Source organism: Vombatus ursinus, unplaced genomic scaffold (genome assembly GCF_900497805.2).
Source record: "Vombatus ursinus unplaced genomic scaffold, bare-nosed wombat genome assembly UNPS02010788.1, whole genome shotgun sequence".
In the NCBI taxonomy this organism is placed as follows: domain Eukaryota; kingdom Metazoa; phylum Chordata; class Mammalia; order Diprotodontia; family Vombatidae; genus Vombatus; species Vombatus ursinus.
In genome coordinates, this window is record NW_020950566.1 from 6008660 (window position 1) to 6035648 (window position 26989).

At 36.8% G+C, this 26989-nt stretch overlaps 1 protein-coding gene across 1 annotated transcript in view; it reads right to left on the reverse strand.

The window, feature by feature from the left end:
- Positions 1-26989, reverse strand: part of SLC13A1 (solute carrier family 13 member 1) — an 82796-nt gene that overhangs the window by 24058 nt on the left and 31749 nt on the right. The window contains 5 exon segments of the mRNA XM_027855152.1: positions 71-190; positions 12100-12248; positions 24205-24253; positions 24336-24393; positions 26227-26438. Of these exon segments, the coding sequence (XP_027710953.1) occupies positions 71-190; positions 12100-12248; positions 24205-24253; positions 24336-24393; positions 26227-26438 (588 nt within the window).

The following is a 26989-nucleotide window of genomic DNA, read 5'->3' on the forward strand; positions in this document are numbered from 1 at the left end:
GCATGTGTCCATGCTTTGTCGGTGATTCATTCACCTTTTGTTATGCCATAAATAGCAAATATTAACTTACTTGAAACCAAGGAAAAACCACTGAAGCCAGATCCAGGATAGGAATAGAAGAATAATTGCAACAGGAAAGGAAAGCAAAAACCAAGATCCAAAATTGATGCACTGACATCCTGGGTAGCGCCTTGGGAAAAAAAAAAAAAGACATGTGCAAGATTAACATCATAAGAGAAACAAAGGTGAAACCTCAAGGATTAATACCAGTGGACAGCTGGTCTACCATTTTCTCCTTTGTTGCTAGCCAAGGGAGGCCCCCTTGTCCCTTAGACTATCACTGAGAACAGCCTGGCACAAAATTATTGCTATGCCCCAGTAAAATTGGGTCTTCGTAGAATTTGATTTTTGTATCTGTACCTAAGATTATGAGAACAGCTCCCATAGTATATGATGAAATAAAACAGAGGAGAGGAGATTTGAGTAGTTACTTATACAGGATGCCTGTCCTCATTAGACAACAAACATCTAGTTCTACTTTAGCTACAAACAGATCCTGAGAAGTTTTATTCATATTATCCATTATCCCTTCTTTATCCTCTTCATCCTCTTCCTTTCTCTTCACTTGTCCATAGAAGCAACTTTCACTCTCCTGTCAAGCAAAAGTCAAACTCTTTCTTTTATTTCTCTCCAGAATAACTGGGGAAGGAACACAGAAATTATATATACATGTCAGTAGATAAACAGATGTGCTTACACACATATATATACACACATGTATATATGTATGTATGTATAGATATACATATGCATATATAATACACATATATACACACTTATGCCTGTGTGTATGCATATGTATTTATTCAGTTGTTTTTCAGTTATGTCTGACTCTTTATGACTCCATCTGGGGTTTTCTTGAAAAAGATACTGGAGTAGTTTTGCCATTTCCTTCTCCAGCTCATTTTACAGATAAGGAACTGAGGCCAGTAGGGTTAAGTGATTTGCCCAGGATCACAGGTAGTAAATGTCTGAGGCGAGACTTGAACTCAAGAAAATGAGTCTTACCTGACCCCAAACCCAGAACCCTATCCATTGAGCTACCTAGCTGCCCAATGCATCTGTATATGCCAATATATATATACATACACATATGTGAACACATACCTATGCAGGGATACATCTATGCACACTCATGAATAGATACTTATGAAAACACATGTATACATATCAAAATATACGTATACATGCGTGCATGCATATATAATTTCTGTGTTTCAATAGTAACCTCATATCCATTGTCCCAAAGAAAATATTCATAACAATAAATATAACTTCCTATTACTGCTCTGTTTTATAGAGCTAGGAAGATAAGTGTTAGGATATCTGTGAAACTCATCTTTTTATGAAGACTTTTAACTATAAATTAAAGAACCTAAGACTTTATTTACATCCAATATCTCTTCATCTCTTGTGGGCTGGTCCCCGCATGGTACAAAGACCTTGAAAGCTAAAGATAAGGAGTTAGGAACTCTAGATTTCTACTTTTCACAGCTGTTTTCTATGCATTTATGAGAAAGTCATTTATCTCTGGGATCAAGACCTCTCATTAAAAAATGAATAGAGAAGTCGGGAGCCAAGATGGTGGATTGGAGGCAAACCAGCTGAATTCTCTAAACATCTCCCTCCAAACAACTTTAAAATAATACCTCAAATTAAATGTTGGAGTGGCAATAGTAACAAAAGGTCAGGGTGAGACATTTTTCTAGTCTAAGAAAACTTAGGTCAGCAAGAGAAGTTTTTGACACCAGGGCGGAAGCCTGTTTGGAGGACCATGTGGAAGCATCAACATTGGCTGCAGCAGCGGCTTCAGGAGCTCTCAGCCTAGAGATGGCAAAGGAGTTGGCCAATTAGTCAGAAAGAGATTACAAGACACCTTTTGTTGGCACTAGTTGCATCTGGCACTTACTGGCAACTCTATTGCCCACATTCTGTTACTGGTCACAGTTCCATGACAGAGAAGAGCACTGGGGGTCAGTCACAAGGGAGCAGAGGCACTGGTCACAGTTCCAAGGCAAAGAGAGTGCTAGTACTTGTGACCGTAGGGGACCAGAGGCCTTTCCTAGGTAAAGATAGAATGGAGATCAAGAGAGCAGCGACCATACCTCTCCCAGATTCACATCACATTGGAAGCACCAAAAACTTGCAGACCCTCAGAACTATCTCTGAAAACAGCAGCATGACAAAGCCTGAAGCTTGGCATAGTGCCCCCCAATCCCAAGTGAGAAGATCCCTTTAACAGGAAATTCATAGTGAAGAAATAGACTGAGAAAATGAGTAAACAAAAACAACAAAAGAATTTGACCATAAAAAGCTGGCAGGGAAGACCAAGACATAAACTCAGAAGAGGACAACAATGCAAAAAATGGCTACAAAAAAGCCTCATAGAAAAATGCTGATTGGACCCAAGCCCAACAAGAATTCCTGGAAGAGTTAGAGAAAGAGATAAGAGTGGTAGAAGAAAAATTGGGAAAAGAAATGAGTGATGCAAGAAAATTGTAAAGATAACAAACAGCTTGGGAAAAGAGGCAAAAAAAAAAAAAATACTGAAGAAAATAACACCTAAAAAATGGAATTGACCTAATACCAAAAGACACTCAATAATTCACTAGAGAAAAAAAGTCCTTAAAAAACAAAATTGGCAAATGGGAAGAGAGTTACAAAAACTCACTAAAGAAAATAATTCCTTGGGGCAGCTAGGTGGCGCAGTGGATAGAGCACCGACCCTGGAGTCAGGAGGACCTGAGTTCAAATCCGGCCTCATACACTTGATACTTACTAGCTGTGTGACCCTGGGCAAGTCACTTAACCCCATTGCCTAGCCCCCCCCTGCCAAAAAAAACCCAGAAAATAATTCCTTAAAAATTAGAATTAGACAAGTGGAAGCTAATGACTCCATGAGACATCAAAAAACAATAAAACAAAGTAAAAAATGAAAATAAAAAATAAAAAATGTATATTTCATTAGAAAAACAATTGACTTTGAAAATAGATAAGACAGATAATTTAAGAATTATTGGATTTCCTGAAAGCCAAGATCAAAGAAGGAACCTAGACATTATATTTCAAGACATTGCCTGGTAAAATAGAAATTGAAAGAATCCACTGATCACCTCCTGAAAAAGATCCCAAAATGCAAACACACAGGAATATTATAGCCAAATTCCTGAGATCCCAGGTCAAAAAGAAACTATTGTAAGTATCCAGAAAGAAACAATACAAATATTGTGGAGCCACAGCCAGGATCACAAAAGATTTCATGGCTTCTACATTAAAGGAGCAGAGAGCTTGAAATATGATATTCTGGAAGACAAAGTAGCTAAGATTACAATCAAGCAAAACCTAGCCAGAAAAAAAAAAAACTCAAACTAAGTATAATCTGTCAGGGGGAGAAATGAATATTTAATGAAATACAGGACTTCTAAGCATTCCTGACGACAGAACTAAAGTTGAATAGACAATGTGATATTTAAACACAAAACTCAAGAGAAGCATAAAAAAGGTAAACATAAAAGAGTAATCATAAGGGTCTCATTTTTAGGGCAATTAAAAGGAGTTTACATAGACAGGGGGCATAGGTGTGAATCAATTATACTGGAATGATCTCCAAAAAAATAAAGGGATGAAAAAGAGGGATGTACTGGGAGAAGGGGGAAGGGAGAAGTAGGATGGGGAAATTTTTCTCACATAAAAGAGGCATACAAAAAAGAGCTTTTATAGTGGAAGGGGAAATGGGGATGAGGGGTAGAGGACAATGCTTGAACCTCACTCTCATTGGAATTGGTTCAAAGAGGGAAGAATATTTAAATACACTCAGGTATATATAGAAATGTAACTTACCCAACTGGGAAATGGGAGGAAAAGGGAATAAGAGAGGGGAGCAGTAAAGGGGAGGACAGATTAAGGGAAGGAATGGTTAGAAGCAAAACAGACTTTTGAGGAGGGACAAGATAAAAAGAGACAAAGAAAAAAATGGAATGGAGGGAAATACCTAGTTACTAATCATAACTGTGAATGTGAATGGGGTGAGCTCACAAAACAGAAGTGGATAGCAGAATGGATTAGAAATCAGAATCCAACAATATTTTGTTTACAAGAGGAACACTTAAACCAGAAAGACATATGGAGAGTTAATAAAGAGCTGGAGCAGAATCTAATATTTATTAGAATCAAATATTCGACTTCAGCTAAACTTAAAAAAAAGGCAGGAGTAATAATCAAGATCTCAGACAAAGCAAATGCAAAAGTCAACCTAATTAAAATGGATACTTAGGGAAACTGCATTTTGCTAAAAGGTACTATAGACAATGGAGCACTATCAAAAATTTTTACAGCAAGTTTTTCTGATAAAGGTCTCATTTCTCAAATATATACTGACTATAGAACTGAGTCAAATCTATAAAAATAGGAGCGCAATTGACAAATGGTCAAAGGATATAAACAGTTTTCAAAAGAAATCAAAGTCATCTACAGTTGCATGAACAAATCATCTAAATCACAATTGGTTAGAGAAAGGCTAATTAAAACAACTGTGAGGTACTACCTCACACCTATCAGAAATAACAAAGGCTTGAGGGAAAAATTAGTCACACTAATGAACTGTTGGTGGAGTAATGAACTGGTCCCATCATTCTGGAGAACAATCAGGAACTAGACCCAAAAGGCTATAAAACTGCACACCCTTTGACCCAACAATACTAGTACCAGGTCTATGTCCCAAAGAGATCAAAGAAAAAGAAGAAGGATCTTTATGTACAAAAATATTTATAGCAACTCTTTTTGCAGTGGCAAAGAATTGGAAATCAAGATAATACTCATCCGTTGGGGAATGGCTGAACAAGCTGTGGCATGTGATTGTGACAGAGTACTATCGTGCTGTGAGAAATGACAAGGGGAGTGGTTTCAGAAAAAAACATGGCAAGAACTATATGAACTGATGCAAAGTGAAATGAGAACTGGGAGATCATTGTGCACAGTAACAATTTATAATGATGGTCAACTGTGTGAAAGACTTAGCTGCTCTGATCAGTATAATGATCCAAGACAATTCCCAAAGGACACATGATAAAAAAAAAATGCTATCCACCTCCAGAGAGAGAAAAGATGAACTCTGAGTGCAAATTGAAGTACCATATTCTCACTTGATTTTTCTTGCTTTTTAAAAGTACGGCTAATATAGAAATATATTTTGCATGATTTTACATGTATAATTGATATCATATTGCTTGCCTTCTCAGTGGGTGGGGAAGTGGTGGGAGGGAGAGAATCTGGAACCCAAAATTTAAAAAGAAAAGAATGTTAAAAAATAATGATGAATTAGAAAAATATTTTTTTAAAAAATGAGTAGAATGTTGACCTGAGAAAGATGAAAAGATTAACTTGCAGCTTTATAAAAAGCAAGAATTACTAAAGGAATAGTTAAGATATACATAGCACATTAAGGAAAATAAACTTTCAGAAACCTCACCTGAGAACTGCTTATATTTAAACAAAGTAATTTTGCTTGTGTTTGGTATATTGCATCATTTACCTTACTTGGAAACTTCAATAATCTCTGATTTTGCCCCTTCCTCTATGCATATCACAACCTTCTACAAATTGGTAGACAATCTTCAACCATAACTGCAGTAAAAAAATTTACTATCCTGGTGGGGTTTTTTGTTTGTTTAAAAGTGGACCTGTGCTTCCATTAGTGTAAGGAAACTCTCTCTTCCAACGGCAACTAGTCTGGTCAGTGAGAGGATAAGACACTTGACTAAGGTCACACAGCTAGTATTTGTCAAAGAAGGGACTAACCCCCAGTTCCCTGACTTTGAGGTTGGCTCTCAAACTTTTGCACCATGACACTGCAGCTGAAACTAGAATAATACTCCAAATTCAAATAAGCTAGTTATTTGGATCAACAAAGATACAATTTGTCACCAAGTTCCTAGTTAAATTCTCGGTTAGATCTACCAAACCTTATGTTTAGCTAGTATACACTCTAGGGACCTAGTTACTTCCATTCAGTAGTAAAGCAAAGGAGCAGGCCAGTATTCCAACTTTAGTTTGGGGATGGTGGGGTGTTGTGAAGGGAAAAAAAAAAAAGAAAAGAAAAGCTCTGGTTTGACTCCAAGGGGTTTATTGGAGTTTACTGGAATAGGATAAGAACTAAATCTATTCTGTTTTGTTTAGCTAACAGAACTGCCTAAAAATGCCACTATTGTGTACATCAGTATCCCTAAACACAGTTTCCCTTATCCTTTCTTCTCTCTCTCCCTTCTTTCCTCCCTCCTTTCTTCCATTTGTAGATTCTACCTTGATACCAGTCTGTAAGCTATACTACAAAGTTATTCTCACCTGTCAGAACCATGTAGGATTTGGTAGACTCAAAAGAAATATTTCAGAACCATTACCTTCACGGATAGTCCATCAAAAAGCTCAAAACAAAAAAAAAACTAAACTAAACTTGCTCCCTCCCTTTAATCCCAGACTTGAGGAATAGGAAAATTAGCTAGACTGTGTTAACAGTTCCCAGTTCTTAGAGAAGGGTGCCAATTCTGGGTCCCATGTTAAACACTACAAGTTTCATTTCATTAACAAATCATAATGTGTACATCCAAAATAAATCATAGGACTCATGAATATCAGTAAATTATAGAATCTCATTATAAATATATATATATATATATAAATCCCATTATATATAAACTAGATGCCAGGGACAAACATATTGCTCATTTTTTCCACAATAAGAAAAAAGATTCACTATATATCACTGAGTACACAACAGATATGATTTGGCCTGCAATATAACTGAATCAATGGTGCAGGGCAGTGCTTTCTAACAGGAGTTTTCTATATTGAAGCCAAGACAATAATCCCTTTCAGAGGAAGTATGGAATAACAGCTTGGCTGTCACAACTTTCAGGTCTGACATTAAAATGATGAGGGACTTTAATACCAACCAAATCCCAGGAAATGATCCCTTAAGAAAGTATATGATCATGGAATATTTCAGCTTGATGTCGGATTCTGGCCATTTGGTTCACTATAAGCACATGTCCATACTGATTACCATCCTACTGATTAATGTGTATGTTGACTATTTCTGGGCCAAAGAGACTTTCTAGCTTTGTTTTTCTGCAGTTTCAAAGGTTTGTTTTCAGGATATTAACAAAGATTTGAATGGGTCTTGTTTATACATACACACACACAAATATGTATATGTATATACACAGGTATAGATATAGATAGGAAGGGGATGGATGCTTCAAAGATACTTCCCTGGATTGGGGAAGGGGAAAAAAATAAAAACAAACAAACAAACAAACAAATAAAAAGATATTTCCCTGAGACCTCTGTCTGGCCTATTGCATACGTACATGTATACACACACATACCCTTCTTATCCATTTCTCCTGTACCTTGTAGACTTTCATGTGACGTAATTCTTAAAACAGTATCCCCACAAACAATTGTTTTCCCTTAAACTACAGTTATATGAAATCAAAATGGTCTTATCTGGAATGGAATACAATCTGCTGATAATATGTAAATGCCCAACTATTTTATGGCAGCTAGATGGTGCAGTGGATAGAGCACTGGACCTGTAGTCAGGAAGGCCTCAGACACTTAATAGCTGTATGACCCTGGGCAAGTCACTTAATCCTGTTTGCCTTAGTTTCCTCATCTGTAAAATGAGCTGGAGAAGGAAATGGCAAACTACTCCAATATCTTTTCCAAGAAAAACCCAAATGGGGTCACAAAGAGTCAGACATGTCTGAAATGACCAAATAACAATTCAATTTTGATACAATAACTTCTCTCCAGTGTATTTTATACTCATGGATGTCACAGTTAAAGTTCACTTATTGGCAAAAAAATCATAAATGTGCGGTAACTTATTAAGTTATGTCTGCATTGGTATTTCTTTTTTTCAACCTAATGCCTTACTTGCTTAATGGATGCCTTTTGTTAGAGACATTGAATATTCAGAATTTTAAGCAATGCTTCTTTCTACTAATAGACTCTTTTTCTTTTATTAGTTTTGTTCTGATAACAAAACGAACATGTAGGATAAGATTCAGACCTGGAGAATATCTTATCAATATGGCCACCTCTCTACTTTAGGCCTTTGTCATCTCTCATCTGCACTATGACAATAGTCTCCTGGAAGAAAGTTTAGAAGCCATCTTGTCCAATCCCCTCATTTTACAGATGAGAAAACTTGTCCACAGTCACACAGGTAGTAAACAGCAGATCCATGCTTCCTGTATATAAAAAATCTTGCCAACACCAGAGCCCCATCTATTTTATAGCTTTCTAAAAAATTTAGGCTCCCCAGATATGAGCTGACTCAAACCCCCCCAAACAATACAGATAAAAAGTATTGCCTACACAAACTGGGACCTATAGAGAGAACATAGAAGACTTTTTCAATAAACTCAGATAATTCACTCCTATTAATGTTATACAGAAATGCAGCTGTCTCTACTGATTTTCTCGTTACACATCAACAGATGGGATACACAACCAGTAACTATGGTTTGGTTTAACCAGTTATACCCTGATCTTTTCATTCATAACTAAGGTCATTTTTTTTCCTTACTTGAGCTGAATCTATCAAAGAAAAAAATTCATGGAAAAATGTGTTTCTCCCCCTCCCAATGAATTGTCAGGCTTATCTTAACTGGAAACAACTAGCCTATTTGAGACATTATTTAATAAATTCTGTGTATTTGTATTTGACTTTTCCATAAAGCAATTTCACCATCTACTGTAAAGATTAAATAAATAAAAGGTTTTCAGAGTTCCTCTAGTTCCCAAAGAACAGTGTGGTTTCTGTGAGATAGCTAATCATTAATTTAAGCAGATAGTTTATCTATAAATCTGGGGGAGAAAAGTCCATGTGGGAATTCCTCCCCACCCAACTCCCTAACTAGATTATGAATTTCTGAAGGGCCCTTGCTTAATATTTCTTGATCTCCACTTTAAGTGCCATGGATGTAGTAGATCATAGGATCATAGATTTTTATCTGGCAGGAACCTGGCAGCCCACTGAGTCCAACTCTCTCATTTGGTAGATAAGGAAACCAAAGAGAAGAGTGGTTAAGGGATTTTCCCAAGGTCGCACAGCTAGAGTATGAGGTAGGATTTTAACTCAGGTCTTCTGAACTACAAGCTCTATACTCTTTCTACCGTACCATTTATGTGCTGTGTTCAATAAGCATTAGTTGAGTGAGTGAAGTAGGTACCAACTATTTTGAATCTGAGCAAATTGATAGCCACTTTGAGTCCAAAGGGAAGCAACAGATTCCTCTATCTGGTTTATGTGTCAAGAATGAGGTATCTCATCTCTCCCATTTTTGACTCTTTTTAAATAATGGCCCTTTTTGACTAAATGCAGATGGGAGAGAGAGACATTGAATCTGAACACTGAAAAACCACGTGGATCCTCTGGAGACATGGGACACTCAAAATGAAAACCAACTAAATGGGCATTGGTGTTGCTGAAAAAGATGTCAAGCAATATGAAGAGGACAAGATGGTGATGCGGCAGCTGCTTTGGAATAAGGGGTAATCCATTTTAATCTTCAGAAGACAGAACAAGTTTCACTTTTCTTGTCATAGTTTTAAGCCCCTACAGTTTTTCCTAGTGAAGTTAACTTCACTGGGATCAACTTGCCATGGCATTTTATTTGTATGTTGTGACATGGACAGCTAACAAAAAGTTATAACAAATATTCTTGTCACTAAAGAGCATAATAATAATTCAACATTCACATGGCACTTGAAAGTTTGCAAGGCAAGCAGTACAAGTATTAGTATCTTCATTTTACAAATTAAGAAACTGAGGCTGTGAGAAATTTAAGTGACCTGCAAGTAGTCACCCAAGCTAGTCTAAGGCAAGATTCCAGCCCAGGTCTCCTAAGTTAAACCACTACCTCATGATCTCTCTCTGCATTAATGTAGGCTAACACTACTTCTCTTACTTTCAGAGTTAGTTGGCTTTTCTCATTTTAGTTTTTGTTTAGCCTTTTATATGTCAGAAGAGAATTTGTTTATTTCAAGTTGTACATTATCCTTTATGGTGAAAGTGAAAATAGCAAAGAAATAAACACTATAGAATTCTAAAAGTTTCAACTCGCTACCCCAATATTCTTATCATTGTGGAGACCTTTGGTCTTTTGACAGATCCCCATGGTTAGGATAATTTCTGGACTGTTCTTTTCTTTAGAAAACCCAACCCACTATCTTTAGCTCTGGGTGATAAAAATCTTTTACTAATAGCATAGGATCAAATATTTAAAGACAAAGTGAACCTCAGAGATCATCTAGTCCCACCCCCTCACTTTACAGAGGAGGGAAACTAAATTCCAGCGAGATTAAGTGACCTAAGATCGTACAGGTAGTAAATGTCCCATCCAGGGTCTGAATTGGCCTCTTGGCTCCAAAACCCATTGTTCTTTCCACTAAGTCCAATTGCTTTGTCTGTAAAATGCCTATAATCCTACTCTACTTGGCCAATATTATCTCATACCACTCCTTTTCACCCACCCAATGCCAAACCAGTTTAGTTACCTTTCCTTAAACTGCTAATCCCTATTCCTAAAATATTCTACTTCATCTTTCTGCCACTTCAATGCCTACTTATCTCTCCAGGCACCATTCAGAGGTCTCTTCCTTCAGGTAGCTCTTCCTGATCCTCCCGAGCCAGAAGTGATTCTTCCTTCTTTTGAATGACCACAATGCTTTTCTGTACCTCTTGAGTACTTTTAGATGCTGTTTTATACTATATAGTTTTGTGTGTATCTACCCACCTAGATTTAAAGCTGCTAGGACCTTAGAGATCATCTAGTTATATTCTCTTCTTTTTTAAATGAAGAAATTAAGTGACTAGCCAAAGATCACATGAGTAGTAAGTTGCAGAGCTAGGATTTAAACTCAGGTCCTCTGACTCAAAAATAAAGTACTCTTTCCATTATGCTGCACAACTACTACTAGAGCATAAGCTCCCTGAGGGCAATGATTTTGTCTTCGTCTTTGTGTCTTCATATAGCACTTTTCACAATGCCTTGCTCATATTAAGTAATGGTCAATAAATGTTTGTTGAATTGAATTTAATATGCATTTTATATAGAGGCAGTGTAGTAGTATAGAGAGAGACTGCCTTGAGGCAAGGGAGACCTGAAATAAAAAATCACCTCTGACACATGCTTGCTTTGTTACCTCGAGCAAGTCTTAATCTCTCCATGTACTAGGTAGTTGTCTAGCACTATACAAGTTGCAGAGAAGGTGGCAACCTGCATTAGTAAAGGATGGGAGTTCCATATACAAAACCAATGAAATCATAACTCTAGTTCTTATTCATATTGAATATTAAACTGAATTAACTGAATCAATGCCTTAGTTCAAGTTGCCTAGACATTAAGTGTTGTCCTTCATTTCTCCTCCGAGTCTTTCATTCAGTAATTGCATGTTGCTGTTAAGTTTATGTTATTGAGTCTCTGCCTTTTTCTAATTCCCCCATAAGCTGAATTTCCTACACCTGAATTCCTATCTTCCCAAGACTGTATCCTGATATTCCTAATTTTGATCTGGGAAGTCAGCTCTGATCTTAATCTGGTTTAGACCTTTGACCTTCATATAACCCAGTGGATCTCCCTGGAATTCTGATCATTCCTTTCCCACATCTGGCACCTATTGCCACTGTCCAAGGTACCAAAGCTTGCTTAGTCCATAATAATCCTGAAGTAGAAGAATAATAATATTATTTCAATTATACCTAACCAGGTTTTTAAAAGGAAAATAAATTTGTAATGATGAGAACACACTTCTCACTCTAAATTTTGGTGGGTGAATGCTCTGGGGCACCAGTAGTAACTTGGTAACTATTTACATAAAAATGGTCCCAGACAAATCACTTTCCACTTCTGAATTAGAAAGGGTAATAGGTCTAGACTTAGGATTCAAGGCTACCCATTTATATTTACACGTCATTACTGAGTTAGTCAGGGACTTCCTACATGTAGACTCACAGACTCATACTCTACTTACAAATTGAAATGTTCAGCAAAGATCAAGTTGGTGGATGTGCCTGTGATAGTGGTCAGCCCTCCAATGGTAGAAGAGTAAGTAATGGACAAACACATTAGTTTGCACATCATGTGATCTTTCCGTGTCCGATATCTTCCACCTTCTGAGTTCTGTCCAAGAATAACAACAAAAAATTTCCATGAGAGAAGCCTTTATTATATTCTTGAACAATAAGGGCACATCTTTCTCACAGAGATGTGGGGAAAATGCAAGTTCTCTCATTTATCTTTCCACCAATATCACTGTATCAGTGCTAATAACATTCTGCTTAAGACCATCTAATATGTCAGATGAATATAAAAGCTAACCAGCCTAGTATTCTAGTCTTTAACTATAATGACAAAGAAGGGACATTCTATTGGGGTAGAACAGTCCTGCCAAAAGTCATGATGGATATGGTGACGTTCGTGCTGGCATGGAGACACAGGAACACTCAACTATCTTAACCTTTTAATTTCTACTTAATTGGAAGACTGGCCCAGAGGCAACATCTCTCCTAAAATAAAATTCATTTATTTTGCAATACGTACTCTACTTAAGATAACTTTTAGTTTCCATATTTGATACAAGTTTTCCCTGAAAAAAACTTTACAATGGAAAATATTAGAAATTAAATAAAATTTAAAATAACCCCTGATAAGAAGTAGAAATAAAGCCAATATTCAGTATCCACTGAGTGAAACAGCATTTTATCATAGAATTATGAAATAAGAAATAGATATGAATGTATCTATATTTATACATTAAAATATTCATGATGTGTGTGTCTGTGTGTGTGAATATGAAAAAGATCTGTGATTTTGTCACCAGGGAAACTTTCAAGTCTGGCAACTTCCTCCATCAATGCAGATTCCAACCCAACCCACTAGCAGATGACATTGTGGTTATTACACCAAATCCCAGGATGTTACAGATTACGGGAAGAGTTGTGTGATCACTTAAAGGAGTTTGGCCTGTGCATTCACCCAGCAAAGACCAAAGGGATGAAGAATTGCTATTGCCCATATATGAATATTTGCCTGCATGAATACCCTATAGAGTTTGTCAAATAGCATGTATATATGGGATGGAGAATACAGATGGACAATAAACTAGACCTAGGATTAAAAAGGAGGAGAAGAGCAGGCTGTATTGCTTTTGGGGAATTGAAAAGTACTTTTACTGATCCCAAGCTTTCAATAACAGCAAAGGTACATATTTCCAGTTCAAACATTTTATCAGTGTTACTGTATGGGAATGAGACCCAGAATACCATGGCCTCTGAAAAACTAAAATTGAGCAAAGAAGGCAATGGAAAGATGAACCATTGATGGAAGCAGACTGCAACATATAACCAACAAGGAACACCTAAGAAAAAATCGAATTGTATGATAGAAAGAGAAGATAGGTTAGCCATGTGGTGAGAGTGAGGGATGATAGGTAAATGACCAGAATGCTCCACTGGCACTGTTACGAAATCAAAAGAAAGCAAGGAAGGCCTCCAGCATGTTGAGTGGACCACTTGTGCTGGACTGTTGGTAAGACATACATGAGAGTTGCACAAGATGGACAGACATGGATGGATTATAATCTGCATCAATACAGGGGACTCCTGAATTGATGAGATCACAGATTCATTTGAACATTTAAGTGTACTATTTCAATTATACCCGCTTTCTCATTTAGTCACTTCTCTATCTTCCAACTGAAAGCAACCCTAATATACTCCTTCTCCATGAAGATGACACCAAAATCTACACATTCAGCTCACATTTGTCTCCAGTCCCACATCACCAACTGCCTATTAGTAATTAATATTAGTAGTAATTAAGAAATTAGTAAGTAATATTAGTAATTTTCCAACTAGGTATCTCATAGGTTTTTCAGACTAAACACATCCCAAACATAACACGTTATCTTTCATACATACACACATATTCACACCTATTCTTCTAACTTTCCTGTTTCTGTCAAGGACAATCATTATCCTTCCAGTGACCCCAATTGTGACCTCAGAATAATCCCTGATTCTTCCTTCTCCTCAATCTCCCACATCCAGTTAGTTGCTTATTATTGTTGCTTTTATCTCCACAATATCTCTGACATCTGTTCCTTTCTCTCCACTTGTACAACTCTTATTCTAGTTCAAGTCAATACCTCCCACGTAGATAATTATAAAAACGTCCTAGTATCCCTGCCTCAAATTTCTTCCTTGTCTGATCAATCTTCCACATAACTGCCAAAGTGATATTCCCTAAAGTATAAGATTGACTGTGTCACTCCCCTGTTCAAGAAGCTTCAATGTCTTCCAATTTTTAGAATCAAACACAAATTCCTGTTTTTATCAGTTAAAGCCCTCTACCTGGCTCCAACCTACTTGCTAACCCCTCTTACCCCATGAAGCATTAATTTCCTGTATGGACTATATGCCAGCCGAAAGGGTGTTAGTTATTTTTTCTCACACATGACAACCCATTTCCCTTCTTGGTGACTATGCACAGGTTGTCCCCTTGGCCAAGAAAGCCTAGAATGCATTTACTTTGCCTCTTAAAATTCCTAATTTCCTTCAAAGCTTGCCGCACCTCTTATATAAGGCCTCTTCTGATCTCCACACACATACCCTACTGATAGTGACTCTCCCAAAAGATTAATTAATTTTGTATAATTTTTTGTGTGTCGATGTTATTTTTCCAATAGAATATAAGCTCCTGGAGGGTAGGGACTATTTTTTTATCCTTTCATAATGTTGGTACAAAGTATAATGCCTGACAGTGGATGTGTAAGAAATCCCCAATGAATGAATAAATTACCTAATTACCATTCCCTGCAGGACCTCATTTAGAACTTTCTGCAAACTTCTCATGTATTACATTGCGTGATAATTATTTATGTAGGTATTATATTTCCATAATATGTTAATAATTCCATAAGGGCAGAAGTCAGATTTTATTTAAACTTTATATCTCCCCTAATGTCTAGCACAGTGTTTTATACATAGTAGCTGTTAAGAAATATGAAATTTAATTAAATGAATAAATTGGGAAAAAAGTTGCTGAATTAGAAATGTGGGAATAAAAACAAAAATAGCTTATTTCTTACATCTATGGCTCCCACAGTTCATTATGTATGCTTTGTGCCTCCATATTATAAGGTCAGTTTGCATTAGCAAAAGCAAGATGGTGACAGGAGGAGGTAGGGCAGCAAACTAAAACCTAGAGGGTACCAGTCACATAGGAAGTGAGAACCACTGGATAAATTGTCCTCTTTCCCTATCTTATGCCAGCCACTGAGATTGTACTGTGGCATGAAGTAATGGAATTTGTCTCATTGGCCAGAACTCATGATAGTCTTCACCCATATCATAAATTCTCTTCTTCTTGAATGTTGTTCTTTGCATGATATTCTTTGAAGATCTGGGGAATGTGAGTCAGTAAACTATAATGGATGAAACAACTGACCAGGATTCAAGAGACCTAGATTATGGACCTGGATTTCCCATGAACTAGCCATGTGACCCTGAATAAGTCATTTAGCGTCTGAGGCTTGAATTTTTCTCATATGGAAAAGGAGGGGGTTGGTTTTGATGATTTTAAGGCTCTTTCCAACCTATTCTACAGTTGCTAATAGATAATAATCTCCTAATAATCTTCCTGAGTTCAAATCAGGCCTCAGACACTTACTAGCTGTGTGACCCTGGGCAAATCACTTAACCCTGTTTGCCTTGGTTCTTTTCATCTGTAAAAAAGAGCTGGGGAAGAAATGGCAAACCACTCCACTATCTTTGCCAAGAAAAGCCCAAATAGAATCACAAAGAGTTGGATATGACTAAAATAACTGAACAGCAACAAAGGAATTTCAGGAATCTGAGAGTTTCTGAAAAAAATATATGTACCTCTTACCCCTTTACATTTAAAGATGGCTAGGATGGTCAGAACAAAGCAATTGGGATTTAGCATTTTGTATATGCATAGCTATTTGTTTGGAAGGACTAGGTTTTATAATATAGAGAGCTGAAAGGCAGCTAGGTGGCACAGTGGTTAGAAAGGTCAACAATCAGGAAGACCCGAGTTCAAATCTGCCTCAGACATTTCCTATCCATAGGCAAATCCCCTAACCTCTTTCAGCCTCAGTTTCTAATCTGTAAAATGGGCATAATAAATATCACCTCCTTCCCAGGGTTCTTATGAGGATCAAATGAGACAAAATTTGTAAAATGCTTTGCAAACTTTAAAGTGCTATAAAAATGTTAGCTGTAACTATTATTAATTATTATTATTAGCAGAAAAGGACTTCTGAGATCACAACCTTCTAATTTACGAATGAGAAAACTGAGGCTCAGATCCCAGTAACTGACCCAATTTTATTCAGGTAATAAGTAGGAGACTTAAGATTCAGGTACAGGTACTCTCCCAATCCAGTGTACTCTTCACTACTCCTTCCTCACGCTGAAACTGTAATTTAATTAGACTTTTTATCTCTATTTTGGCTGCTTCAAATTCTTAATATTTAGAGTAAGGAAATCATGATACAAACAGTCGTGTCGCTTGCAGTAATACTCTCACTTGTTTCACTGGGGGGCATTTAGACCCATAATATGACCAAAAAATTAGCCATCAATATAACCTTTTCTGCTCTATTCACTACTTTTTCTTTTTTTCTCTCTTCCTCCTCCTCCCATGATGGTTCTACTATGACTAGGCTTTCATGGAATAGTCTAGGAACCTACCATCCCACTTTAACATTGCTTCAATGAGGAAATACAGTCTGCTATGAGAAAGGAATATGGGGTCTTTTTATTGTTATTGTTGTTCAGTCATTTTTCAGTCATGGCTGACTCTTTGTGACCCCCATTTGGGCCATTTCCTCCTCCAATTCATTTTATGATGAAGAAACTGAGGCAAACAGGGTTAAGTGACTTATACAGGGTCACACAGCTAGTTAAGTATCTAAAGCCAGATTTGAATTCAGGAAGATAAGTCTTCCTAACTCCAGGCCCAACACTCTGTCTACTGAACCAACTAACTGCCCCTGTAGTATCTTAGAGAAAGCTTATGTTCTCAGTTGTCATGGCATCCAAGAAGATATCAATAATCTGTACGTCCACTTTACTGTATCTACAAAATCTTCATAAGAATAATCTAAATGCAGACATACTGAGGGCATATCTACCCTGCTATTTCTCTTTTTTCCACCTATATCAGGATCCTACAGATTATACCTCCAGAGGTCCTTTTTTCTCCTATATTTGGAACTGCATCCTTGGGCTGAGCAACCCTAATAGGTGAGTGTAAAATAGATTGAGTGTAAACTCACCTAATCCATAAACCTAGCGTGAATCATAGTCATCCAACTATCTACCTTGGACATCTTGCCATTTGCCCTGCCACCAAGGTACATAATCTATATCTGTCACACCTTTCCCTTCTTCTACCACCACCACGTTCAACCTCTTGCTCTGGGAACCATAATCCAATCAATGCTAAGATTGCTTCTGCAAAAGGTATGACAACTAACTGCCCTATAGCTCTGTTTACTAATTCCTGTGGTTCCTCAGAACAAAACTTCCTTCTCTGTTCACTATATTGGAATATAAGCTTCTTAAGAGCTATTTCCTTTTGGGGCAACTAGGTGGCGCAGTGGATAAAGCACCGACCCTGAAGTCAGGAAGACCTGAGTTCAAATCCAGACTCCGACCAAACACTTGACACTTACTAGCTGTGTGACCTTGGGCAAGTCACTTAACCCCAATTGCCTAAAAAAAAAAAAATAACAAAAAATTAACCAAAAAAAAAGAGCTATTCCCTTTTGTACTTCTATCATCAATGGCTATTACAGTGTTTATCACATAATGTTGTTGTTGTTGTTGTTGTTCAGTTGTTTACTGGACTCTTCATGACCCTATTTGGGGTTTTCTGGGCAAAGATACTGGAATAGTTTGCCATTTCCTTCATCAGCTCATTTTACAGATGAAAAAAACCGACAAGTGTCACCGTTAAGTGACAAACAGGGTTACACAGCTAGTGAGTGTCTGAAGCCAGATTTGAACTCAGGAAGAAGAGTCTTGATGAATCCAGGCTCAGAACTCTGTCTACTGTGCCTCCTACCTGCCCCTTTGTCACATAGTAGGTGCTCAATAAATACTTTTGCATTCATTCTTTCATTTACTGCTTTACTCTTTTTTTGATGTAGCCTAATGTCACATTAGCTTTCTTTCATTTTCTTCTCCAGGGAGAATCTGTGGGTCATCCTTCCATTTAGTTTCATTTTCCTTTTGTTTTTTTTTAAATTGGATTCTGATTTAATAAATATGTTCACTAGGACACTAGACGAAGACTACATATTTAAAGTAATATCAATAGTTAATTTTTTCACAGACTATCTAAAAATTAGGTGATTCTTAGCATCCTCTGACCCCTTTCTCACCATTCTGACACTGTTATTATAGAAGTGAAAATGGTCACATAGGACTGAGAGCTATTTTGTGATTTTCTTTGTTTCACAAGTCTCCATGGCCAAAGAATCCATTACCAAGGTCTGGCCCTACTGGTGAAAAGTCTTTTCATACCCACCTAGGCTAGTCCTCAAAAAGCATATGTGACCTTTTATCTGGAATGTACTTGAAGACTTTTCAGTATAGTAGGATGTCAGAATTTTTGTTCTCTTAACATAGCCTTCAAGAACCCTGGGCAACCTTAACATCACAGTAGGGCATCGGAGTAGAACACTGGAAGAATGAGTTTCCTAACTGGGAATTTTATCAAACCAATGAAATCATAGACTTAGGTTAAAAAAAAACAACTCTTCTGTTAATGTTTTATGACTGTGAGTAATGGAAGTCACTAAGGAATTAAAGTTTCAGATTGCCCAAAAGGCAAGATGTAGGCACATGGGTGTGAGTAGATAGACATATTGTTGACAAAAAAAAAATAAACAGGAAAAACAACATAAAAGATACCATCAGGAAGGAAGATATATATCTAAAAAAGGAGTTGGCTTGTAGTACAAGTGTAGTAAGAACAAGGAAGCTAATACAGTCTGCAATTTCAAGGGTAACTATGTACCATCAAGAGCTCTAGAGGGCCTTCATCCCCCAGCACAATGGCTGAACTTTTTGGAAAGGATTTACTGAAAGCCGTGGACAAAAGGTGTTTGGCTTGAGTAGATGGATTATAACTTTAACCTTTAGAGGAACTAGTCACATAGAGGAGATCAGGGATCTATGAAAGTATCAAATGATTACATTCAATGTTTCACACTAGTGGAAGAGAAATAGAGTAGACAGACACCTCCACTAAGACACCAGCTCAGCACTAGGTAAGCTTCTGGACCCCTACAGCCTCTAGCAACACCACCTTCCTCCCACCTTACCCCCTCAGTACAGCACCAGACACAAGGATTCCCTGTGGGCCTCAGGGCAACATCAGAGTAACACCAGGTAAATAGCCAGGGCCTGCAGCCACTGGCACAAGAAGCCTGAGCCCCTTCCACCTGGGGAGCAGAGATCGAATTTGAAAGAAAGGAAAAAGGCCCAAAAAATGAGTAAAAAACAACAAAAAAATCTGCCCACAGAAAGTTATTATGGTGACAGGGAAAACCAAGACACAAACTCAGAAGAGAACAATGTCAAAACACCTATAGGCAAAACCCCAAAGAAAAACTGGAAGTGTTCTCAAGCCCAGAAAGAGCTCAAAAAGGAGCCTAAAAATCATGAGAGAGAGAAGAAAAATTAGGAAAATAAATGATAAGAATGCAAAAGAATTATGAAAAAAAGAGTTAACAGCTTGAAAAACTGCTAAAAAAGTAGAATTGGCCAAATGAAAAAGGATATTCAAAAATCTACTCAAGAAAACAACTCCTTAAAGAGTACAATTGGCCAAATATAAAAGAATGTACAAAAGCAAACAAATTCAAAAGAATGAAAAAAATGGAAGAAAATGGGAAAAACAACTTAACCTGGAAAATAGATCCAAGAGAGACAATATCAGAATCATTGGACTACCTGAAAGCTATAATCATAAGGAGGACCTCGACAGCATCTTTCAAGTAATTATCAAGAAAAACTGCCCTGATGTCCTGGAACCAGAGGGCAAAATAGGCATTAAAAGAATCCATTGATCACTTCAGGAAAGAGATCCCAAAATAAAAACTCCAAGGAATATTATAGCCAAATTTAAGAACAATCAGGTCAAGGAAAAAATAATGCAGGTGGCCAGAAAGAAATAATCCAAATATTAAGGAGTCACAATCAAGATTACATAGGACTTGGCAGCTGCAACATTAAAGGATCAGAGGTCATGGAGCATGATATTCTAGAAGGCAAAGGAGCTAGGACCACAATCAAGAATCACTCACCCAGCAAAATTAAGCATAATACATCAAGGGGAAAATGGCTATTCAATGAAGCAGAAGGTTTCATAAGGAGAAGACCAGAATTAAACCAAAAAATTGACCTCCAATATGAAGATCCAAGAGAAGCATAAATGAGTATAAAGGGAAAAGAAAACAAGGGATTCAACAGAGCTAAACTATTTACATCCCTACGTGGGAAGAAGATACTTGTAATTCTTAAAAATTGCATCACTAATAGTACAGCTAGAAGGAATATACATAGAGGGCATGGTTATAAGGAGAATTTGAGGGAATGATTTAAACATAAGGGTGATACCATAAAAGTGAGGAATAGTCTACCTGTCAGATCTATGGGTAGAGGAAGAATTCATGACCAACCAAGAGATAGAGAACATTACAAAGTGTAAAATAGATAATTTTGATTATATTAAATTAAAAAACTTTTGCACAAACAAAACCAATGCAACCAAGAAAGCTGGGAAATAATCTGTACAGCAAGTGTCTCTGATAAAAGCCTTATTTCTGAAATATATAGAGAACTAAGTCAAATTTATAAGAATACAAGTCATTCCCCCAATTGATAAATGGTCAAACTATGTGAAGAGGCAGTTTTCAGATGAAGAAATCAAAGCTATCCATAGGCATATGAAGAAGTACTCTAAATCACTTTTGATCAGAGAAATGCAAATTAAAATAACTGAGATACCACCTCACTCCCATTAGGTTGGCTACTATGACAAAAAAGGAAACCAATAAATGTTGGAGAGGATGTAACACAATTGGGACATGCATGCACTGTTGGTGGAATTGTGAACTGATCCAGCCATTCTGGAGAGCAATTTGGAACTATGCTCAAACTTGCATACCCTTTGATCCAGCAATATCACTACTAGATCATGAAAAAAGGGAAAAGGGCCTACATGTGCAAAAATATTTATAAGCAGCCCTTTTTGTTGTGGCAAAATATTGGAAACTGAGGGGATGCCCATCAAATGGTGAATGACTGAATAAGCTGTGGTATATGAATATAATGGAATACTATTGCACAATAAGAAATCATGAGCAGACAGATTTCAGAAAATCCTGGAAAGAGATGTATGAATTGATGCAAAGTGAAATGAGCAGAACTAGGAAAACATTGTACACAGTATCAGCAGCATTGTGTGATGATCAACTATATATGATTCAGATCTTCTCAGCAATACAATGATCCAAGACAAGTAAAAAAGAATCACAAAGGAAAATATATCCATATCCAGATAAAGAACTGATGGACTCCGAATGCAGATCAAAGCATATTTTTTTCACTTACTTTATTCTTTCTCATGTTTTTTTTTCCTTTTTGATCTGTTTCTTCTTTCACAACTGTAACTAATATGGAAATATTTTTGACCTGATAGCACATGTATAAACTATATCAAACTACCTACCATTTTCAGGAGAGGGGAGGGGAGGGAGTGTATAAAATTTGGAACTCAAAATCTTGTAAAAATTAATACTAAAAAATTTCTTGACATGTAAGATAAAAGAAAGCAAAGAGAGAGTTACACAACCTCAGCATAAAGAATAATGTTTTTATTCTTATATGTGTTCATGTACTCACATCACTAATGAATGGTTCATTCACCCAGCATGTAAGCCTTGTTAAAATCAGTAAAAAAACAAAACAAAACAAAAAAACATAATTTGCTCAAGTGAGTTTTTATAAAGTTGAATACAATTTTATGTGTTGTATACTAAATATGTATATGTATATGATGTATATATGTATATATGTATTCATTAGGTAGAGTATCATTAAAATCATGTAATAAAAAAAAAAGAAGAGGATGTTAACCTCTCAGTTCCAGTAAGAAAGTCATGAAAACTAAGTTTCAGATGACTTAGCAGTCTGCATTGATGGAGGGATTTTCTATACCAGGACTTCCAAAAAGATTGAAGAAATCCCAAGTCAGGACCAAATGGGTGTGTCTATCTTTGTATAGTGTGTACATATTGTGAGTATACACATACACATATAGTGTACATATGCATATATAAACACTATACATACTATATATGTGTGCATGTATACACACACTATATATAGTGTGTATATACATATAGTGTATATGTGTACATACATACATATATACACACATGCATATATAGTCACACACATATACACACAAATTAATGCAAAATGCAGCATGCCTTATTTTTTCAACCCCTCCCTAATTACATGAGCTCCTAAAGTATTTTAAAGATTCTTAGCTCAAAACCTTGAAGACCTCTTCACCCTCTCCTCCTTTCTTGCTCCACATGGTTATTAAATTCTGTCACTTCTTCCTTTGTAGTGTTTCCCAAATCCTTCTATCATTTCCCATCTTACAGCCCCAAGGCTTGTTCAAAATTTTCTCAGCTTATACCTGGCCCATTGCAGTAGCCTCCAACTCATCTTCCTTTTCTGCTCTCTCCTTTTCCAAAATGTAGCTCCTTCCCTAGCTGCCAAATGTAAGCTATAAGAACATTGTTTGAAAAGAATTTCTAATTCAACATTTTGTAGACCATCTAGATGTCTGAAAAAAGTTTATAAAAATTATTGAAATTGGGTAAGTGGTATCTCAATGCCCAAGACACTTCTTTAAAACTAAATTGCAGAGAAGGTGCCAATTTGCATTGATGGAGAATGTGTCTCACATGGAGCTCCCTACGCTGATGAAATCTCAGGTCCATTTTTTAAAGTGATATAACCCTTCAGTGTTAAATGATTTTACATCTATGTAGTTGTTAATTTTTTCATGATATTTAGATATCTTTTAGATTCAAAAAAAATTTCAGTTTATATAACTTTGGGTACAAAAGTTTTCAGTTTATCTTTTCTTTATAACGGAAGGGGAAAAAAAACTGCTGTTCTTTAAGATTTTTATAAGCAACAATTATTTCCCCTTATCACATTGACTTATATAGTAAAGCATTATCGTCTGGAAGAAACTAATATCCCCCCTACTCCTACTTCCAATACCATGGTTACCACAGCTCTATTTCTATGCAATATTATTTTTCAGTGGTCTTAGAATATATTGTTTCCTGAGAAACCTAGTGGAGTATTTTTATATTATATATAGCATATTGATTTATTTTGAGAACTGAATTTGCTGGGATAAATTCCTAGGTTTTCTTTCTTCCTTTCTTCACTATCTAAATATATTTTAAGCAATTCTTCCATTTTATATTTGACAGTAGGTACTTCTTTAAACCTAGATATACTCTATTATATCATAAATAAAACTCTCTAGTAACTATAGAAACATTTTCCATCATTAGACTCATAATTAGGCCTTATAACCTGCAATGAAGATTAACAACACTCTCCACCCTCAAAACAGAAAAGAAGTGAATGAAAGCTTAATTAAATTGAGACTGCTTAACAAGCAAAATCTCAGTTAAAAAAAAGGAAAAGAAAATGCTGGTCATGGACTTAATACTATATTTCTTTTTTAGTTTCTCATTGCCGTCATTATGATGCTGCTGAGTGTGTAAAAGACTAATGACACTTTTTTCTGAGGCAGAAAAAAAAGTTGCTGGCTGGGAAATTTTTTTAAATTTACTTTTAGGGCTTTATGGGGCCTCAAGACACCAGCCTGACTTAGGGAAGAAAAACAACTCAATTTGCTCTGTGGATTTACCCAACTACCTGCCTACCTAGCATACTGACTTCACACAAACTTGTTTAGAAAAGAATCAAGTTTAACGTACCTTTTCCGACTCCATCTTGCCTGAGCTTTTCTTTGCATCATTACTGTATCTGAAAAAATAAATTGGTATAGGTCATAATTTTATTAAAATATGATTTGAAAAATATGAATCAAAGAATTTCTATTATTTACCCTGAAACTGGAGTGGCTTTCTCTTTCAGGTCATTTTTTTCAGAGCAATTATCACCTTCTACAAATATTAATTGAAAGAAAGACAACTTAAATAAAGCAGGCATCTGTGAGGGAAGGAGGGGTTGTAGAGAGGCTTAAGAAAGGAGAATTGATAGGAGAATGAAAATAAACTTTATCTAGGAACAAAATAATTTTATCCAGCAATTTAATAAAGCAATCAACTTCTATAAACATAAATTTCCTTCCATATTTTCCTTGGTTTTTGGGAGGAGGCAGATACAAATGTCAGTAAGTAATGTTTTTGTGAGGACATCCCATCATTCAGAAGCAGCCATGGTAATGGCTGCACTGAATGCAAAGAGATTATAAAACCCTACATATAATACTGGGGTAAGTTTAACTCAGGATAGGGGAAGAAGTGTGAGGGAAGGACAATGTTAAAGATCTGCAGATGAAGTGAGGGCATTCCATTAGAAGAATGGGTAGTAGTGATGAGAGTCAAACTGTCTTGCTCCTATAATGGCAATTGTTCCTAATAATTGTCCTTTCTTATGCCTGGAATGCCCCTGCTTTACCTTTTGTTTGCTGAATTTTACTGATTCTTTAAAGCCCAACTCTAATACCACTTCTCTCTCTCTCTCTCTCTCTGTCTCTCTCTCTCTGTCTGTCTCTCTCTGTCTGTCTCTCTCTGTCTGTCTCTCTGTCTCTCTGTCTCTCTGTCTCTCTCTCTCTCTCTGTCTCTCTCTCTCTGTCTCTCTGTCTCTCTGTCTCTCTGTCTCTCTGTCTCTCTGTCTCTCTGTCTCTGTCTCTCTCTCTCTCTCTCTCTCTCTCTCTCTCTCTCTCTCTCTCTCTCTCTCTCTCTCTCTCTCTTTTTCTAGGCAATTGGGGTTAAGTGACTTGCCCAGAGTCACACAGCTAGTAAGTGTCAAGTGTTTGGTCTGAGGCTGATTTGAACTCAGGTCCTCCTGACTTCAGGGCTGGTGCTTTATCCACTGCACCACCTACCTGCCCCTTCTAATGCCACTTCTTTTATGTGACCTTTCCTGCTTCCCCAAGTTAGTAAGAACTTTACCTTTTACTCTCCATCTAGCACTTTATTTTGCTACTCTTTAACGCGCTTACCATATAATGCATATTTTAGTTTCCTTACTTTCTTGCCTTATACACTCATGAAAGCAGGGAAAATATTTTATCTAAACTTTATATTTCCCCCAGTGCCTAGCATGGTGCTTTGCACACACTAGGCAATTAATAAATTATTGATGAATGCATACTGAATGAAACAGTTATGTACAATGGAAAGAATTCTGAATTTGGAGTCACAAGACCTGAGTTCCAATCCCTACTCTGCTATTGCCACCTGTGTAACCTTGGATAAGTTGCTTAACTTCTCTGAGGTTCAATATCCTCATTTGTAAAATGAGAGGTTCAAATAGATGAATTCTAGGGTCCCATCTAATTCTAAATGTGTTGACCTGATCCTGAATAAGAAGATCTTACTTTCATATAGCAATTTACAAAAGTACTTTCTTCACAAGTTTCTAAAGTAGTGAAAGTAACAATAGACCCATCTCAGAGAAGAGGAAACAAAGGCTAAGACATTAAATGACTTCTGCAGATTCCCACTAATAGTAAATGCCAGAGCCAGGATTTGAATCTGCCTCCTGATTGAATATTCTTTCAACTACATATATTATAATTATTTCTATGGCATAAATAAAAGCATTGATTGGCAGTAGAATCTGTTGTACATAAATACAGTATTATTCCTTTTGTATAGATAAGGAGGGTGAATGTAGAAAGTTTAAAGTGACAGAGTCCAATGACAGCTTAACTGGGAATGCACCCCAGAATTCCTGGGTTTAAGGTACCTTGCCCTATTAGATCTTACTGTGGCCATATTGAAACTTGATACCATCAATTTCCAATCCATGGTTGGTAGGTCCACTGAAATCAGTCATCTGTATGGCCTCAATCTCTGCTTCAGCACTGATGACCTGCTGAGCTACAGCCTCTACGATGGGCATCACCATGGCAGTAGTAGAGGTGTTGCTAAGCCACATAGACAAGAAGGCAGTGCTGATCATGAACCCCAGTGCAAGCCTGAAATGAAAGGGCCTTTAGTCTGTCATTGTTCCATCAGGATTGGCTAGCCAGATATTATTTCATTATAAGGAATGCTGGATGTGCATTGAAAAGTAGCATTTCAAAATCGGGAACTGAGAATCCAGTCAAACCTGTGCAGAAACCAAAGCAATGTACAGCACAATGTCACAAGGATCCCTTTTCTAGCGGAGCTCAGAAATGTCATTTCTTTTCAGCGCCTCATGAATCTGAAGTAGAGAGGCATGTTTAATCAAATTACACATGTATCTGAATACCTCTGAACACAGACCATCCCTACCTCTAGTTAGTACTGCCCATGACAACAAAGAACTCAACTTGTGAATTGGGGAAACTGATCACACTGGTCCATTGCTTGTTGTTATTGCTCATCCTTTTCAAAGAGGACCAATGACATCATGGGGTGGTGTCTTGACTCACTCATGAACTGGATTTAAGTGAGTCAGAGTTGCGCAGTCATCAGCCTCACTCTCTCTTCCACAGTCATCGAAGTCCAGTGGTGAGACAAAAGTCAAGACGACTGGCGATGG